At 39.9% G+C, this 16,906-nt stretch overlaps 1 protein-coding gene across 2 annotated transcripts in view; it reads right to left on the reverse strand.

The window, feature by feature from the left end:
- LOC149776849 (uncharacterized) overlaps positions 1–16,906 on the reverse strand; it is a 57,170-nt gene that overhangs the window by 15,916 nt on the left and 24,348 nt on the right. For both annotated transcript variants that reach the window (XM_089942658.1, XM_089942659.1), the window contains exon 9: positions 15,163–15,256. In XM_089942658.1, coding sequence (XP_089798784.1) covers positions 15,163–15,256 — 94 coding nt within the window. The remainder of the gene's footprint in view (positions 1–15,162; positions 15,257–16,906) is intronic.

The raw sequence follows: 16,906 nt of genomic DNA on the forward strand, positions 1-16,906 counted from the left end.
CCGCCGCCTTAGCCACTGCTGGTGCGGCCGCGGCAATCAACGCTGGAATCGCAGCTAACAGTGGAAATATCCCACCGGTCCTTTCCATGTTTTTAATTGCTGCGGCTGAAAAATCTATTTGAACACCCTTTTTATTCTTCATCGCATCATTGAAATGTTTTATTTGACGCGCCGTCAACGATATCTTATGATTACCACCTGCCATCTGTGACGGCTTCAGCGTTATTGTGGTTCCGCATTGTTTAGCCGACTTTGATCGTAATTTCTTGACTTGACCATCAGTCAACTCTACACTGACGACACTATACGACATTTATTGTAAACGCGTTTTGTGCTTTCAATTACATGTTTTCCACTGGCGCATCAACGATTCTCATTCGTCCACCAACGCCTTCTAGCAGCATTGATTTATCGCTGAGAATGACAGCAACCGCTCTATAATTAACACCACCCGGGGCTATACGAGCTCGGAAGTGTATATCAACGACGGATTGTCTCGTTAAATCAAGATGTTCCAGCGAAAAATAATAAATCGGATACAGGTTTTTAAAATCAAGTTGTGATATTTGCAAACCAGTGTCGACGTTTTGATCACGACCCATATACGACAGCAATCGATGATACACACGTGCGATATGGTTGTCGCCGTAATTAAGCTGTATATCCTCGGATGGTTCCTGTTGTCCGTTTATTCTCAGCGAAACATCCCTGACTCCTAATTGATCAAATATCATATGGCTGCGTTCTTGACTACCCAATCGTTCCCTATTCTGCAGCGCTATGAATATATGACGCGGGGCTGAAACACCCTGTTTTGACGCCAGGTGCCATGTAAACGTATCGGCGACGTTATCCTCTTTAGCATCAGTTGTTACCGCTAGCCAACTCAACAACGATTTCCCTCCCTGTTCCATAAATGCTAACAATCGTGCTTCCGTGGTAACTGATGGAGTCAGCACCGGCATCCACAATGCCATTTTAGTTAAAACGACTTTACCGGCAGCGACGCCAGCAGCACGCCATATTGCATTGTTATCATCGCCCCTTCGATTCAGCGCGATTGTATGCTTAGCCCCATAGACAACTTTTCTGACATTTCTGCAGAATCCAAATATGTGATGGAGTGGAATCGCGCATGAAAACTGTCGGCGTGGTCCTTGCAACATTCCTACTCGTGCTGCGAATCCTAGATTGTAATCATTGTTGGTGCTTTTTATAATATTGAAATTAGCGCCTGGTCTTGCTCTGCGGTCTGGATTGGCTGCTTCAGCCTGTGGGTCAACTGCGGTATCTCTTTCCGCCAGCACGTTAACGTACTGAAGATGGTCAGCGTTATTGGTGGTGTCCTTCGAAAACATCATAGATGGGCCCGCCGATCTTGTATAATCATCCGAGTATCTCGCCAACCCAATTATCGTTGTTGCAACATCAACCTCGCGTTCTATTGATTCAATTTCTCGCCCGTCAATAAGATATCTGGCGCTCTCAAATAACGCCATGATACCGTTGTTGACGAAGCCAACTCGAACACGATGGTCATCTGCGTATGGTGCATTATCGGCGGCATTTGTCACGAGTTCTCCCTCGATTTCGATAAACGCTTCACACGGCAAAAAATATTTACTGGTATCTTGGACTTGAAGTTCAATTCGCGATCGTAGGTCGGGTTGCGCTGCATAATAAGAATAAAATTGATAATCACGGACAGAATCATCCCTGCGCACTGGGGCGTCCATATCAAACGCGGGATCAGCGGTTCGCGCAAACATTCTATTATTTATCATGTTGATGTTTTCAATTGAAATCCATCAACGTCGTTTTCGTCGTAAATTCTTTGAATTTAAACCACTCCCCGCTATCGCGTTCATGAGCGCGTTGGTTGCCGCATCGGCGGATGGCGAAGTCGCCAACGACTGAGTCGTCGCCAACGACTCTAGTTTTTCTTCCACGGCGTTATTTATTACTTTACTGACATTTGCAGGCATCACTGTCGTTGATGGCATTACCGGTGGTTTCTGTTTTCTTTTTGAAAATCTCTTGGATTTCACCAACGACATTAGTTTGTCCCGCGCGGCTGAAAGCGCCTTTCCGGCAACATCTCCAATAGCGTTGATTCCCTTATCACGAATAACATCAATAGCCTTCATTCCTAATTGTTTGGCTAACGGCGCTACTTTTGGAGCCATTCTTGTAAATAACCCCGCAATGGTGCTACCGAGACCATCTCCATAGTACGCGCGGTAAACAGGCAATCGCGAGTTTACCACGTAGACGAGTACTGGTTTATCGTGGTTGTAGTGTATGATCATCCTTATTAAAAACACCAGTTTTCCAATTAATCATCCACGAGCTCGTCTATGAGCGTTCGATATGCATTAATGTCCATAATACCGCCTGCAAATAACCGCTTGCAAATATCAGCGGCCTCATTGATTATTTCCGGAGAGTTATTTCCGGCTCGTTTTCCTCCGATTAGTACTTCCAGCCGTGATATATCACTGAGAACACTATTAGGACAGGTAACGCCGTAGGATTCTTTACCAACAGAGTATCCTTTTCCTTTTTTTGGTGTTATACTCTTAACTTCCTTGTGGAATGCGTCGTAATCGGATTTACTACGATGTGGTAATGCATCTTTATGTTTACTCGCTAAATACACTATTCTTGCCCAGTCCTTTAACGACTTTATATTTTTCTCGTAACCGCTATTGATATGCTTCTTATCTCGTATGCTCTTAGCAAAATTGTTGGCAGCAAAATTAATTAATTCTTCCCTGTTGCTGAAGCCTCTAATTTCATCTATTGTGCTCTTCTTGAGTACAATACGGGGTATATTCCCCTCTTTTTCTTCCGGTATTTCTTCTTCTGGTGTTTCTTCGGGTATTTCTTCTTCTGGTTCTTTCGCAGTAGCACCTAATTCTTCCTCGTCGGCCATTGTAACATAAGGTTCTTGTGGTTCGGTTATAGCGAGTGGTGGTGGCCTCCGTGTTGTAGCAGCCGCTATTTTTGCAGGGAGTGTTTCTAAAGACCTTTTTGTTTGTTTTGTCTCTGCCGCTATCTTTTCAAGCGCACCAAGAACGGGTACAGTTACCGCCGTAACATCCTTAGTCGCTTTAGTTACCGGGGCAAATAACTGTTCACTTCCAACAGCAAAATCAGTTTGCATTTGTTGTCGCGTTTGAAGTTTCTCTCTCACTCTGTCTCGTAACGGTATAAACTTTCTAAGCGCTGCTAGCCGCTCTCTGGCTAGCCGAGTAGTAAGTGATTCACCTACCATTATTGTAAATTGATCCGCAATTTTCTAATTTTCCGCCGAGTGTACCATCGGGGGCTCCACGGAGTTTTCGTCTATAATCCTTCTAATGTTTTTGATCTTACTAGAAATCTCCCGGCGTCGTTCATAAACACGTCCGAGTTTTTTTCGTATTATTTCAACGGCAGTGAATAGTCCAATGAATGCATTTGCGTCATTGTGGTACAGGTTCTCATTAATCGTATGTTGTAATCGTTTTATAAAAAAATACTCGCGGGCCAGGGTAAAACGCCCCCGTTTCGACTGTTCGTTAATAATCTCATAATCGGATAATATTTTTTCACTGTCGAGACCATCAGATAATTCAATTCCTTGATTTTTTAATTTTGAAATCTCGGCTAATATATTATTGATGTCTTCGATATTCATTATTCTTATAAAACATCTTGTTTTTAAATAAAAAGAAAAATGAAACCCCGTGTATCAATTCCGAAGGTGTTTAATAATTCGTTAGACGTGACCTCGTCAGCGCCATAGGCGCCGGTGACTTCATCACTCGCTGATTTCTGTTATATATGAAAATCGAATTCTATGCCCGGTCTTTTTTGAGATCGCTGAATTCTGTATTCCTTCTGCAACAAATCGTATTGAGGCGATATAAATGTCAAAATATTTTCCTGCCTCATTCATCGACTGAAATATTTTTTCCTCGTGAGTTGTTGTATCAAATGACTTTACGGGTTTTGCTTTCTTTGGGTATTTACCGGTTTGGCCTTTTTTGGTATTCTGACTTTGCGAGATAGCTTGCAAGTTTGTAAGAGAATTATCAGTCTTATTATTATTAATATGATCAATCACAAGCCCATTTTCGATTAATCCGTTGAATGCTTCAAATACAATCCTGTGAACATAATACTTCTTTTTTCCGGCACCAAACATCAAATACCCCTGATTATTTTTCCATCCAACCGGCTTCTTCAGTCTACGATTTCTAACAATGCCGTCGCGAGATGCCTCGTAATTGACGACCAGGGGATGCGGCTGAAATTCTTGGTCCATTTGTATAATAATACTACTTGTCTAATTTATTATTTGGTTTAATTATGAATCTTTCAACGTAGTCTTGGGGGGTTTTAATGACGAAATCGGCGGTGGGGTCAATGACGGCGTTTTTAATTCGCTTGTCATAATAGCGTTTTAGTTCCCTGTATCGCTTTCCGCCACAATTAATACACAACTGCGATTTTCCTCTTACACCGACGTGACAAACCAAGCACGGGAGGGGGCCAAGAGAACCATTACGAACGCTTTGTAAATGATACCCGCAGAATTCACCTCTACATGATTTATTGCACGGGGTTGTCGACCCAATCATCAACCATTTGCAGTGATTCATTATACTATATTCTTTCATTTAAATACTTGTTTTAATTATATGGATGAGTTTGAGAGATTAGCAGTAATTAAGCCCTGGAAAAATATTAAGTTCAATCTCGATAGAGTCCTCAAGGACACACCAAAAGCGTTAATAAACGATAAAACCCTGTTGAATAAAATACGCGATTGTATCAATGAATTCAAACGTGATGGTGCATCTCATAGTTGGTCAACATTTCGAATTGATGGTGTTGTTGATGCTACCATGAACGACAACCGCGCAGCAATGATAATATCACAACTTGACAGTAAAAGGTATTTCTTCAGAGTAAAATTCATTGTCCGGGTGGAATCAGGCGATTGGATCATACGTGATAAATTTGAACCAGTTTTCAGCGACAAGAAAACAGTCACTGTCAGCCGCGACTCCAAGCCGGGGTTGTTAACCGGAATTGACAGACCATACTATGAACGAGCGTATCCTGAAACAGCAGTTGTTTATGGAATATACCCGTTAAATAAGAAACCTGATATCGGAAAACTGAAACCGATGAAACAGTCAACGGGGATAAATTGTGTAGCAGAACGAATAATAGAGCATTTTACAAATGCATGTCGAGGAAACAAATTGACTGATTTACGACGTAGCAAAATCAACCAGTGGGAACTAACCGTAAAAGAGCGTGGAGCGACCATCAGCGACATAGCGAGATTAGAAACATCGCTGAGATTTCCAATAACCGTTACAACGATAACCGGTGAAGTATTACACGAATCAAAGTACAAATCAAAGGGAGCCCCAATCAAAATTATCGATCATAACGAACACGCATGGACGCCCGTGATCACAATATTTCCACGGGATAGAACAGTAAAGTATATCCCGGGGGAATTCCTGGAAGAGAACGGTTTTCTCGCGGAGAGGAAACTATTTGATGCTATTGCCTACTTGTGTAAAAACGACCCTGTATCAATGTGGTTACTTCGCAGCGCTGAAAACGACGCGGATACCTTTGATCAGTTTGTAAGACCAAACGGTGAATTATATCGCACTGAAGCATTTCACAACAGGATGAAAAAAACCGCCATAGAATTTGAGGAGCATGATGAACAACTGCTAACAAATTGTTTTACGATTCCATCGGTTGTAGCTCATGTTGCAGCAAGGAAAAATGCGTGGAGACCAACGCGCAGGGAATTTCTACCGGATGTACAATCCAGTTGTTTGGAATACTATCACGGTGGACTATGGAACACTGAATACAACCGCGACGCTATGATCTCGGTTGATATGGTTGCCTGTTATCCAGCGAGTTTTCTCGGGTATGGATCCGCCGCTGAGTATTTCAAACGATTTGGACACCCCAGTCATGAAATGACTCGTGTTGCTATTAATGGACCACTGCCTGATTTTGATTTAACCGGATTCGCTCGCATAGTATCATTTGAGTTCGCGGCAGGACTTCATCGCTGTTGCTATATTTGGATCGGTAGACACATGAATGAAAAGAAGTGGCTGCCAATAGCGCTGCTACGGTACATGATTGATTGTAGCATGCTTGTATCGTTGATTGTCAGTGACGCGATTATATCATACCGAGCGCAGACTGAAGTCTGGTTACCAGAACCGGAGCGTCTAGATAGCATAATTGACGAGTCCAGAAAAAACATCGATGCCGACGAGGAATATATCGTCGAATGGTCCAGGAGGATATTCAACCAACGAAACCACGAGGCAAAAGATCTCGGTAGAAGAATAATCGGTAAGTTCACACAAGGTGGAAAAAACTGCGATTACAAACGATATTGCTCACGGCTGATTATAGATGACGCAGAATATGATTTCGTAATCAAGGACGCAGTGGCGAAAAATAGATACGTGAACTGCGAAACGGCTTTCTTGTCCAATGGAACAAAGTTGGGTACAGTTGTTACCTACAGCGATGGAGACAGCCCGGCATACCCGCATTTGAGGGCGTCTATGCTGGGTTACGCCGCTATCAATTTATTCTCGATGATAAATAGATTCCCCGACACCGCGGTTAGAGTAGCCGTTGATTCATTTTATATAGACGTAGCGTACAAGGAAAACGTAGCCGGGTTTACTAGTCCGGACGAGAGTTGGGGTACATGGAGAATTAAAAATGAAATACGACGCGATTATTCCCCGTCAGCGGATGTCGCCGTTGAGAACAATTACCTACGCGGCGATAAATTGTCAGAATGGTCTAATGCACCACCGTGTTCTGATCCAATTTGTAGACACAAAACGGTTTATTTAAGCGGCTGTGGCGGGTCAGGAAAGACGACTCGGGCAATTGAATTATTTCGAACGCGGGCAAGTATAATCGTGCTTACACCGACCCATAGACTAGCGCGAGAGATAAAACAACGAAATGTTGACGCCGTTACTTATCACAGCTTTTTTCGATACAGCGGCGGTGAGTGGACTCCTGATCGAATGGGTGAAAAATTTATTCCTGAAGTTATCATCTGGGATGAAATATGTACTGTTTCGTTAGATGTTTTGCAAATGTTTCTTGATTGGTTGCTGCGCGCGAATACAGCGGTGATCATGTGTGGCGACCATGGCCAACCACCACCATTTGTCGGCGAGGGTCCACATGATTGGTTAAAGGGTTTTGTGGACTATTATGAAGAAACCGATACTGATTACCGAGCACTTGATGAACAACTGCGCGAGGTTAAAAAACTAATCAGATTACAGCCGGATAGAGTTCAGTGTGAAATAATTCGCGAGGTAATTCCGGAAACGCCGTTGAATGAATTCTGGGAAACATGGAGGCCAAACGATTTGATTGTAGCGAGTAGAAAGATAGTCAGAGACACACTTCAGCGGAAGTTGTTTACGTTGCATAAGGAAAAGTTTCCAACGCGTCCAGTGCCGTTATGTTATAGACCCGCGGACACACGGCGGCAGAACATTGAAGTTGAAATTCCAGCCCCGACAGCGTCGGGGACAAAAAAACAAATTCTCGTGCTGAATGATATCGTGCTCGTTGATATCGGTGTCGTCGAGGACGCGCTACGTGCTGATAAATCCCCGTGGACGCTAGGATACGCAACAACAATACATTCCTCGCAGGGACTAACCATCACGGACACAATTGTTTGGATAGTTGATAATCGCATCGAATGGTCGAATCTAGTCTATCTTGCAGTGTCCAGAGTACGAAGGATAAATCAGCTTCGAAGAATTGTTATTGACGGAGCCGGTGACGAAGCCGGCGACAAGGTCACCATCGATGCAAGCGTCATTGATAGAAAACTCTCGGGTTACCGCCAACAGGATAAAAAAAAACAGCGGCGTTTTGATATTGATGCCGAATTAATAATCTCGCTACGACAACAACAGAATAATCACTGCGCAAGTTGCAATTGTATAATGAGTTGGCGTTATTCGGATAAAGACACTCGCCAATTTACCGTGGATAGGATCGATAACAGTCTCGGTCATGTCAAAAACAATGTGAGGTTGACCTGTCTTGAGTGCAATAGACGCAACGGCGCTAGTTAAGACCACGTGGGGGTAATTGAGTATCGTTAGGTATCACTTGTAGTTGCTCGCGTGTAAATCCGCGCTGAGGAGCAGTTGAATCCAGCCTATAGATCGGTGGTCTACCAGTTGATCGTGTTATCGTTGATATGTTATGTGTGGTAACACTCCAAATAGGATCAGTAGCTCTTTTTTTACCGCCTTCAAGCTCTCCTGGTTCATACAGATATCTCACGGTGACATTACCGAGAATCGGCTTGAAAACGCTATTTATTTTTGATTTTCCGGGTATATACTCGTATTTAATCGCGTCGCTGGGCTTCATGTTAATTGCTCGGGTAATCTCGTTATTTAACGCTGCAATTACGCCTGGCAACCTTTTAACCCATTCACGAGATCGTTTTTCTTGGATGAATTCCTTCGCGTATTGATATCCAAATAACCGTTCAGCGAGAGTCCGATTGAATCGTTCAACAATTGCCTGATCACGATGTAGCGCAGTATGACCTCGTCGTATCGCGACGCTATGATGTTTCAGCGTTGATAAAACAGCGCCGCGAAATTCACTACCAGGATCAACTTGTAATAGATTTGGCCAGCGCAGAGGGCCTCTTCGATAAATTCTTTCAAACGCAGCGGCTACTTCAGTTGCCGACTTTGTTTTTAACGGCTCCGCTTGTTTGTATCGACTCGCAACATCAACTACGGTTAGCGCGTATTTGTAACCGTTGTCATGCGGCAGAAATAGTATATCAGCCTGATGAACTTCATTAGGCACGCCGACATCAAAGCGAGAGAAGTTGATTTGTTTAGGCGGTGGTAGATAGATTTGCCATATAGCCTGTTTGGATAACCAATTAGCCGCAGTGGCCTTTGTTACTTTTGCAGCGCTTGCAAGCTTACCAATTGCGGCCTTCCCCTTCCAGTATCCTCTCGGAGAATAATAGATGGAATCCATCGTTTTTCTTGGATGATTGTTATTAATTACCAGCGCCAATCATTAATTTACCTTTCATAGCCGATTTTACCAACCATGAGGCCAATTTTTCTTTGACGGATTTATCAGGAATAGCATTTAGCGCGTGAATTAATTTTACATCCGCGATATGACGCTGTTGAAGATCGCTACTTTTGTAAGCAACATCATGAGCATGACACGCCTTATCGATAGCGTTTATTGGATACTCACCGGGTTTGGGCTGATTTTGATCATCGAGTCTAATATCTAATCGTGTTCCGGGGCCACAGTAGTTATATCCTGGGAGGTGTTTTTCTCCTGGATACTTTGCCCACGGTGTTCCGGGGAGTTTTGCCAATTTGGCTGCGATGTCACCTCCTCGCTTTTTTTAAAACATCCCCGGGTTTAATAGAAATAAATCTAAATTTCTTTGTACCGCATTGTACGCACTTACCAGTAAGCGCCGATCTGTTATTTCTTGTTGTAACGGTTGTCATATCATTTGTGCCAGTACGCACTCTGCACTTCACACAATATAGATCCATAATTTATGTATAGAGATATGAATATAATTGATTTTTCGGCGACTAAAACAAGAGAACCAGTTAAGCATGTTGCAGCGTTACCAAACTCGATCCGGATGATTATCATCGGACCATCTGGATCCGGCAAGACGCAATTGTTACTCAATTTAATAATGAGATGGATGAAGTGGGATAAGTTGTATTTGGTTGCTCCTAGCGTAGATGATCAACGATGCTACGAGGTGTTGAAAGATTTCAACGAGAATGCATCAGCGATCGCTAAAAAAAATGTTATTGAGTTTATTACGGATATCAATGATGCACCGGGTATTGATGATATTGATGGCGACGTTAACAATCTAGTCGTGTACGATGATGTTATGTTAGACAATCAAAAAAACCCAGCTAGAATATTTTCCAGAGGCAGGCATAAAAACACTGACGTGATATATGTCACTCAACGATACACTCAGATTCCAAAAGTAATTAGAGACAACTGTAATATTCTTGCTGTGTTCAACGGCGTTGATACACACACGCTACGAAATATTTGGCAGACATGGTGCGGCGGTGACATGGACTTTAATACTTTTCGAAACTTTTTTAGTCATGCTCAGTCGACCCCACATGGATTCGTAACGATAAATTTACATGATCCTCGGACACGATATCGTATCGGACTTGACCAAATATTCGGTTAGTTGTAAATAATTTTCATTGTAAATAGCCACTTAGCAGCAGAGGGGGCGATGACATCGACGCGGTCGTCGATGTGCTTACCGGACGCTGACGACGCTGGGGATCGGCGCGCAGAAGGTGTTAATTAAACCAAATGACGACGCGACGATCCCCCAACGACGTCGTCGTTTTTTTTTTACCAGGCGCTGACGACACTAGATCGTTGAGTGCAGAAAGTAATAATTAAGCCAAATAACGATTGGACAAAATGTCCGATTCGCCCCCCCCCCCTGCTGCTGAGGATGTTGATGATATTGATGAGAATGTTGTATTTGAAGGTGTGGTTAGACGTATGACAAGACGATTTTATGTGGGTGGCATTGGCGTCAAATCTATTGTTGAAGGCATCGTTAAATTCTTGAAAGAATAAGATACAGAGCCGTTATCCTAAAAGTGTATCCACAGTAGACGTAATTTTCTATCGGCCAAGCTGACTGTATATAACTCATAATGCAACACTGTTGAAAATGATGTAACATGGCCAAAAGGTGTTTATGCAAGAAGGTGGGATGGTAAGCAATCCTGGCGAAACAAGTTTAACAATACCGATCAGGAGGAAAATGAAGGTGCAGGATGCGATATTCCATGACTAGAGTGACGGAGTCAATTGTTCATAAATTTCCATCATGTACTGTCGTAAGTTAATGTGTTTTGTCGTATTGTCATTTTAGTCCTGCTTTAACAAAGTATAAGTATTAATATGCATCTATTGCAAATTAATATGAATCTTAATATACTGAGCTGGAAAGTTAGATGCATTATGTCCTCTGCTCTTAACTTTAGTGCAATGCTGGATAAATATAATGATGACGTAGCTTGCATAACTGAACAAAAACTATTACAGCACATACTTCCATTTTCCGATTTTATTCGTTCTGATTATAAATGCACTGCTAAAGCCGATGATATTTCCTCTAATAGCACGTTAATAAAATGTAGTAAAGGAGGAGTTGCAGTCTTCTGCAAAACTTTTCTCATGAGATATGCTAACTTCATAGATGTCGTTAATAGTGACAGAGTTGTTGGCATAGAATTCAAATTTCCAAATATCCAAACTGTTGTGTATATATGTCGACCCTATTGTATGGCATAGATTGTTACAAAGCACAAATTGAGTTGATTCATAATCTGTATGATAGGTACTCAGCTGGGGGACGTGTATTGTACTGGTGAAGTCAATGCAGTAGCTGAACCAGACACTTTCAGAGATTACAAAGATAGGGTATTTCATGAGTTCTTGCGATATAATAATCTAGTGAGTGCTGGACATTTAATATTATACACTGGTTCCCGTTATACATTCATCCCAGCAAGAACGATGATTCATCATTTTGTACTGTCGGATCAATACATAGGTAGATTACGGAGTGTGCATATTGTTTCAGATCAAGAACAGCACATGATATCTGACGACTGTCCTTACTGCCCTTCGTACAGTGACCTGTGGGAGAGACTTCAGACAGTCTATGAAGAGAAATAACATAGCTTGGAATAAATTAGACGCTGATATCTTGAAAAACTATCAAACTGAGCTGGACCATCGCCTGAAAACTTCTGATATAGAAACTATTTCGGACAATGTTGATAGATTTTACGGGCACATTGTTAATGCAATACAGCAGTCAAGCGACATCGCCCTTCCAAAGTCTAAATTCAATTATCATGCCAAACCATACTGGTCAAATGAACTCAAAGAAGCACATAAACTTCAAAGACAAGCTAGGTATATTTGGATAAATGAGGGAATACCGAGTGGTAGTCAATATAATTATTACAGAGAATATAAAGATAAGAAGAGACACTTTCGAACTTCCAAAAACTGGCTGTGGAAAAATATATGGGGGGAGTTATATGAAGAAATTGAAAAAGCACTTTCATGCGATGTAAGACACGTTTGGAAAATGATCAATGTAAAGAGAGGGAACAATATAAATATTTGTCAGGAACTATCAACTGATGGAGTTTGTGTCCTTGATTCCATTGCAAATGGCTTTGCCAGATACTATGAAGACATCACACGCCAAATGTTAGCCATAGTTTTGACGGAATATTTTAAGAATTTATAGAAAGAGAATTAAATGGGATCTACATGACGGAGTAAGCCATTTATAGGCATAAAGACAAGTATCAGTGTAAACTAAGTAAGAGAAATCAGTAAACGTCTAAAGAAATCAAAAGCATCGGGCCAAGATCAAATTTGCAATGAACATTTGATATATGGCAGCGACTACCTCATCGAGTATATGACATTTTTATTTACTCAGATGATCGATCAATCTTACATACCTGTAGATTGCAAAAAGGTTTAGTGACACCACTGTACAAAGGGAACCGAAAATCAAAGAACTCAATCGAAAGTTAAAGGTGTGTTAATTTACTGACTTATCTACAAAACGTTTGAGAAAATTATTCATGAACGTTTAGTAACTTGACTCAAAGATACTAATTCTAATATACCCAGTTTACAAAAACGTGGTTACCAAAAAGGTTTAGGCTGCACAAGAGCGAATGTTTTTCTCTTGCATTGAGTACAATATACTGTAAACATGGGTTCACGGGTTTTTGCTGCTTTTCTTGATACAAAATCGCATTTGATATCGTGTGGCACAAAAGACTATATCTTAAATTATTCATGTTGGGAATTACGGGTAAATCTCTTTTGATATCTTTTAACATGTATACAAATTTACAGAGTAAAGTACTTGTCAGTGGGCAATTTTTGGATTGATTCTCGATTGGCCAAGGAGTGAGACAAGAGGGAGTTTTGTCAACCTTGATGTACACAATATTTATAAATGACTTCCTGCTACAGTTAGAAAATAGTGTATTTGCATCAAAGATTGGATCCTTAGCTGTAGCAAATCCAACGCTAGCTAATGGCATTTCACTTTTGGCTATATATCCTAGCAATCTACAAAAGCTGTTAGATATAGCATACAACAACAGTAATAAGTGGCGATTCGAGCTTAGTGTCACAAAGTCATGCATTATCATTTTCGGATCCCATTGCTAGAATTGTGTCAATATGAAATGGTATCATGGCCCGTCATGTTTGCCGGTTACTGATTCGGCAACATACCTGGGTCACTGGATTAACTCAAAGCTGACGTGGCATGACGCAATACTCGATGCATGCAAGAAAGGAACAATATATTTTCACGGTCTGTTCGGTATTGGCATTAAACCGAATGGTTTAAATCCTTTAGTGGCTGCAAATGTAATCAAAAATGCGATTTTTTCTTCTATGTTTTATGGAAATGAATTATGGTGTAACATTTCAAAAAGTGATCTCCCTTCATTGGATAAAACTCTGATGTATTTTACCAAACATTTACAAGGCTTCCCAACACATACAAGATCAGATATCGCCCTTGAAATGATATGATGGACATAAGTGCGGACCGAAATTGATAGAAGAAAATTGATGTTTTTACACAGACTGTGTTTGATGCCTAATAACGTACATACGAAACGCATGTTTAACGTTGCGTTATTTCACTTCATTTTGAGCGAATGCATGTCAAGCTACGGGTTAATTTAAAATATATATTATACGTCAAAGAAGTGTGACTTGCTCGGGTATCTAACTGATTATTGGCATCATTCTGAAATTCCAGATAAACAAAATTGGAAAGAAATTGTAAGGTCGAAAATTGCTTGTCTTGAAAATAGCCTCTGGAGAGTTCGTATGTCAAATCAAGCAGACTTTGATAGATTCTCTTCGATACACGAATACTTACGACCTGTCTCAGTGTGACAGTTGGCTAAAACCAGACAGCACACTAAGGTATTTACATATGTAGCTAAACTATGTGCCGCTGTTTCTCAAACACAGCTCGATATATGTATTAGATGTGGGAATGTTTATACAGACTTGATACTTCATTTTTGTGCTACTTTTCCTCATATTTCGAATGTCAGAATCTCTTTCTGGGATATACTTACTGATCAATTTCCACTGAGCCCGCACATTACGTTATTTAATGCAGAAGATGAGTAGCAACTACACTATCTTCTAGGCACCAGCAGGTATAATCGATAACGAAAACTCCAAGCTATTCGTCCTTAATGCAGCATACTTTGTCATGCAGTGTGCAGATAACTTCTGCACATAAGGTACTGAAACTTGCAACTGATGCAGTTGAAGAACAGTTAGTTGATTAATATACTGTAAGAAATTGTATTCTATTTTTTTTTAATTTGTGTGTATTTTTTCTAATTTATTGATTGCATTCAGATTTAGATTGATGTCAATTTTCAAAACAGATTTTTTATTTGATATTATTATTATTACTATATTATTACTATCATCATCATCCTTATTATTATTATTATTAGTAGTAGTAGTAGTAGTAGTAGTAGTATTCTTATTAGTATTAGTACTAATATTAGTAGGAGTATTAGTATTACCAGTATATTAATATTAAAATGTATGAAGATTGTGTTCGTGATGGTGTTTAATACAGGAAAGTATTTTTTAAATCCTGCTATTTGTGACATCTAATCTCCAAGTAATGCTATTTGGAACAAAAATTATATGCAGTTATACAACGTGCCTCATATCATTATGTAAGGATTAATATCCAATCGCAGGCAACAAGCAACGTAGTTTAAATTAACCATTCTTGCAATTATTGATGATGAAGCGATATTGTCTTCACAAACGTTACTAACGCTATTTGAACGCTGTTTGAATTAACATTTGACAAGTTTGTCAAATGTCAATATTAAATATCATGTCAAGATATGTGTTAGCTCCAATGGTATCTCACACGAACAAAATTCAATTCCTTACCCTTCTCGGCAGGCTCTGAAGCAGCAACATTTTCGACACCAGCATATAATAACGACTACGACAGAAACAACACACACACCAACAGGAACTGCAACTAAAAGTATTTTTTAAACATATGATTAGTGCAGCATAATAACATATAATTAAACTACAAATAAATCTCTCCACAACAAGAGATAGATCACTATACTTCAAACATATAGCGCAGTTGATACAACGAGAGGAAAAAGCAAACCTAAATTAAAATAGGTTTTAATTGGGATAGATAGATAGATAAATGCATGCATGTATACATATATCCATCCATCCATCCATCCATCCATCCATACATACATACATACATGCATACGTACGTACGTACGTACGTACATACATACATACGATGGATGGATGGATGGAAGGTAGGACAGACGGACGGACGGACAGACAGACAGACTGACTGACTGACTGACTGACTGATTGATTGATTGATTGATTGATTGATTGATTGATTGATTGATTGATTGATTGATATACGCTCTTACTCTAACTAATAGAACAGAGGAGATACCGGTAAGTTAAGTTTTTGTAAATTTTATAAAGTAAATGTATTTCCCTAAACATAAAAATAGCTTACACAAAAGTGAATAAAACAATTTTAAAAAATTGTTCTAAATGTTTTATCAAATTCAAACGTCTCAGGTAATCCAAACGAGTTGCACTGGTTTTACGAATGTCCCTATTGTACTGATGTAACAACAGTGCTGACTAAGCACGCTAATAAAATCTAAAGATGTTTTTAATTGAATTAACAGTAGTTCCAAAATATAAATCAGCTATTATTCTATGTATAAAAATATTTCCATGTATGAATATAACTCCTCTGAAACAAATAATTATTAAGAACATTTAAGTTTCAAGAAAACAAATCTCATAGCGATAAATACTATCCCTTTTGAATGAAAGAACGATCATATCTCGTTAACGAAGTCAGGGGCTTTACATTAACCTATCAGGAATTAAGTCAGCCTGACCTGTCACTAGAATTCATGTCCTGATCCTGAAGTCAGATCAATCACGTAATGTTTACTTTGATAACGCACGGATTGATTCTACGCACATAATTCAAGAATTCTTTACAGTTCAAGTCTAAGCCCATTTAGAAATTAGTATTTACAATGTTTTTAACTAAACTGTCCAAAGAAACTCTTATGATGAAAATAATACAGATCCGATAGAATACATCGACTTTACTTTAACTTTGTGAGCAATTAGGTAAAATGTACACATCAATAAATATCCAACCATGATCAATAAAATCCAGACTTAACTACAAAAGTGTTGCCCTTTTGGCAGCTCGAAAATATTTTCCTTCATTAGCCTCTTCACGGCGATAGAATACATAGCCCCGTCTTCGTTAGCAAAGAGTGGCTGATATGTATGTAGTACTCTTGGCTAGAGTGTCAGAGCGGGTCATGCATGCTATCTAGGGATCTTGCTATGAACATTTTGCTTAGTATGTATGTAGTCTGTATGTATGCGTCACGGAATTAAAATCTTTTATTTATTAAATATATGTACTCGGGTTTCTTTTTTTTTTTTTTTTTTTTTTTTTTTTGTACAACGATAACCGATGGTGATTTATGTATATTGTGTCGTATTTCGAAATAGTGAGTTCGGTTTATCCCATGCCGCACGTGCGAAGTACTCTAGATGGGATGAACCGAATGCTTATAATGCACAGACTCTCTGTGTATAAATACCT

The sequence above is a fragment of the Sinohyriopsis cumingii genome, chromosome 18, assembly GCF_028554795.1.
Source record: "Sinohyriopsis cumingii isolate HCF-2022 chromosome 18, ASM2855479v2, whole genome shotgun sequence".
NCBI classification, from domain to species: Eukaryota; Metazoa; Mollusca; class Bivalvia; order Unionida; family Unionidae; genus Sinohyriopsis; species Sinohyriopsis cumingii.